At 38.7% G+C, this 3,678-nt stretch overlaps 1 protein-coding gene across 1 annotated transcript; it reads right to left on the bottom strand.

Annotated features, from left to right (window-relative positions):
• Positions 1-212: 212 nt before the first annotated feature.
• LOC104082583 (N-acylethanolamine-hydrolyzing acid amidase-like) lies at positions 213-3,213 on the bottom strand (the record flags this gene model as incomplete). The annotated part of the gene is made up of 3 exons (XM_009585775.1): positions 3,062-3,213; positions 1,058-1,184; positions 213-303 (listed from the first exon to the last, which is right to left on the bottom strand). Coding segments are annotated over exons 1-3 (319 nt in total), but the record flags the coding sequence as incomplete, so codon positions are not given.
• Between the last annotated feature and the right edge of the window lie 465 nt (positions 3,214-3,678).

The following is a 3,678-nucleotide window of genomic DNA, read 5'->3' as shown; positions in this document are numbered from 1 at the left end:
ACAAAGGCCTTTCTCCTACGCAGCAGCCAAAAACTGGCAGCATGTGTGATTTTACCCCCTGAGGGCCAGAGAAGTCATTCAATCTCAGCTCCCTCCTGGCAACCTTAATTGTATTTTTCCCTCTGGGAGAATGCGAGAGAAGGGCCAGAGCAGGCAACAATCAACTGAAATAGCGTACATAACATCAAGCGTGGAAGACAGATTTATTTTACCTCGTTCATCACCGGAGATCGTGAACTTGTGTGGACTTTGTCCAGTCCATAAGCCTACGTAACCAAGAAACGTGGTGCCTTGATACGCTATCTGAAATCAGGAAACATGCAGTATTTTAGCATTCTGGAACAGAACACTACTTACACAGTATAGGCAATACTCTGAAGCAGCATCCTGTACTTTTTCCTAAGTTGCTATAAAACACTTTGCCTTAAATTACAGTAAAACTTGCAAAGTAAATTATAAAAAGACTCCAAGGACCAAAATTCACTACATTTAATTTCTTCATGATCACCAACTGCTACAAAAGTTTTGCTCAAGTTAGCAAGTACCCAAGCAAGAAACAAAGAATTCTCCATTTGCAAAACGGAGTAATGAATATTAAGAAAAGCACACTAACGAGGACTGCGCTAGCAACTGGTTCATTTTTGGAAATTTTCATCTAAAACACACACCTTGGTCACAAAAATTAACAAGGCCTTAGAAAAAAAGCCTTAGAATCGGTCCTTGCCAAAACTGCTCTTTTCTATATTCTCTAGTATTTCTTTTCTAGTATCCTGACATTTCCTTCTTTCAACATCTCCGTCCAAATAATGGTCTTAAGATACTAGATTATGCTGTTCTACTTGTTCCAGTTTATCACCACAAACTGAGTGTCCAGAAAGCAAAGAAAACCAGCATTCATCCCGCGTTCCTAGAGAGAGCGGCTGCGGTGCTCTAATAATCCAGTAAACTTCAGATAGGAACCACATTCCTACACTAAACCCCGCTGCCTACGCAGCTGTACGACCGTACCCCATTCCTTCACAGAATACCACCCAGCCATGTCAACCACAGATCATACCTGCCCACTTTTTATAAACTGCACATCAATTGTAATCTTTTTTAATATATCGACAAAATCATAATCCAGGTTCCGACCATGGTAAATGTTTCCTTTGTCATCCTGAGCGACAATACTAGTACAGAAGCTTCAAAAACAAAAAGGAAAAGGAATGATTTAAGAAAAAGCTATGACCACGCTTTCAATATTATAGTTGAACTAGCTCAACATTTCAGAAGGAGTAACTAAGTTTTATCTTCTGCGAAGTATTTTACTAATGTAAGCATACAAAGAGGAGCCTGCATTGTATCATTAACACTTATGCTTCCCAACCTGAGAGAACAGTCTGATCCTATACTTTTTGATAACATTTCTTACAGGTTTTAATTTCAAATTGGAGGAAAAAAAAAAAGGGGACAGAATGGTTTGACTGCATAACTACACAACACTACAATGTCCTATATGACTTATGCACGATATCCATAAAGGAAAGTCCTTTCCCACAGAGTCTAGCATACAAAACTGTACAATACTTATCAGGTCCCACCTGGCTGAGAAAGTCAAAAGTTGCACTACTACTGTCTGCATCAGGACAGATATTACAGACCAGATATGAAGCAGCATTTCCACTTGGAAAAAATTTCATTGTTTCATTTTACTTCTTTTCTAAATCGAGACAAAAAGCTGACATCTAAAAATGTCCACAAAGTATCAGTCTGAAACTTTCTGGATTTCATTTTGACGATTATAGATTATTTCATTTCAATTTGGACCCCCTTTATATTTTTAATCACAACTTGAAAAGAAGTTCAAACAAAGTCCTTTCAAACTGAAAACATCAGTTGTTGTTAAAATGTCAGCCGTTTCAATAATAGTCTAACCTCTTCTCTAGAAGAGGAAGTGTGCCAAAATTCCTTTTTTAATAGCACTTTCAGTTTCGCTGAAACAGGCTTTTTTGTGAAGTATATTGAATTAGCAGGGTATTAAAAATTTATCTTCTCTACAATTTGAGAGTTACGAGTTTGTCATTCCAGCGACTCGTAACATTGTCTTTCAAAACTGTAAAGGTAAATTTTGCAGACAAATAGTGAAGTTCCCAGTTGATGGGGTTTTTTTAGTATCGTTAGAGCTGAGAAAATTTCATGGACCTTACCAGGGCTAAGAATGATAAGGGTCCTCTGTGAAATACTAAGAAAGCTAGCATTTAAATGACTATCTTATCTGATATTAATCCTTACTAAAAAAAAAAAAAAAGAAGATCACTTCAAACAAATACCACGCATTAAGAAAAATAATAATCAAAATGCGTACAAGTGGCTGTATGCACGTGTTTTTTATTAAAACTTATACAGAGAAATATTTTTAGGATCCTCACAGGGAGCAACAAGTGTTTATTAATCTCCTGCACATGCTTCTAGGGTAAAAAAAGACAATGAAACTGAGTATTTTTTCTACTGAGGTTTTGTTTGCTGTCATAAAGATACTACATCGCTTCTCCATTATGCAAATTACGTTATACAGTCATTGTGAACATTCATTTAATCAGAAAATGGTGTGGAAGCAACTTTATCTCAGATGAATGGTTAAAATAATTAGATTGCAACTAATTCTTCTAGTTTCCTTTTTGGTGAAATACGACAATTTGAACGACAAAAGAGTACATTGCATGATCTTCAAACATAAATGAACCCAAATACTTTGAATGGGTGGCCCTTCCTTATTAGCAGAAATTATTTTTATACTTTTATACATTTATACAGATATACACACGCAAAAACATTACAGCTACACGTTACCTTTATTAACAAATAAAAATACTGCTTTGCGTTTCTTGTTCCATTCAGGACACAAACTGCCTAATGAGAATGAAACCCTCCAGCTGAACGTATGAAACAGTATGAGAATGAACAGCGCAAATCATCTGCCACGTGTGTTCACCTGCCTTTTTGTGTGTTTCTCCCACGCTGAACTAAAATGAATCTCTACATCCGTTTCTACCAGGTTCGGTAAGTACCAGACACTTACGCAGTAGATTCGTAGGCGAAGTTAAGCAAGACTCCATCTCCAAGACTTATTCCCAGTGCTTTGCACAATCCCAGAATTTCACCCGCAAAGGGCTGTGGCATAAAAATCTCCAATTCTGCTGCTATCGGCCGAATAACTTCGTGGACCCATTTTGGTATACTTTCACTGCAAAATACATTCACGGCATGAGCTGAGAAAGCGAGAAAAAGGTTTGCAACTTGCGCCTGGCAGTCAGACACTCAAGGAGTCTGTCACTCCTCTGACCAGCCTGTCCCAGTTGTTGCTAACCATCCGTTAGCAGCCTCTCCCGTGCCGTATCAAACATCCTTGCATCCCATCCCTCACCGAATCTCATTGCCTTCTGCACGCCCCCAAAGAAGCCTGCACAACCCGAGCAAAACATTCAGCGCAGCCTTCCTACTTGTGAGATTTTTTTATTCCTACCAGGGATCTCCCTACTCCATTCTCTGACAGGTTCCTAAGCATATGCATAATGCAGCAGTACTGCCTTAACGCTCAAAAAAAACAACCCTGAATTTTTGAGTTCAGAGAAGTTCAACAGCCGTGCAGCATCGCTTCACCCTCTTCGTTCAGGCCCCGCAGCAGCGGGTCTGGCG

The sequence above is a fragment of the Fulmarus glacialis genome, unplaced genomic scaffold, assembly GCF_000690835.1.
Source record: "Fulmarus glacialis isolate BGI_N327 unplaced genomic scaffold, ASM69083v1 Scaffold48730, whole genome shotgun sequence".
NCBI lineage: Eukaryota > Metazoa > Chordata > Aves > Procellariiformes > Procellariidae > Fulmarus > Fulmarus glacialis.
The sequence above is the reverse complement of the archived record's forward strand: the minus strand, read 5'-3'. Positions and strand labels throughout refer to the sequence as shown.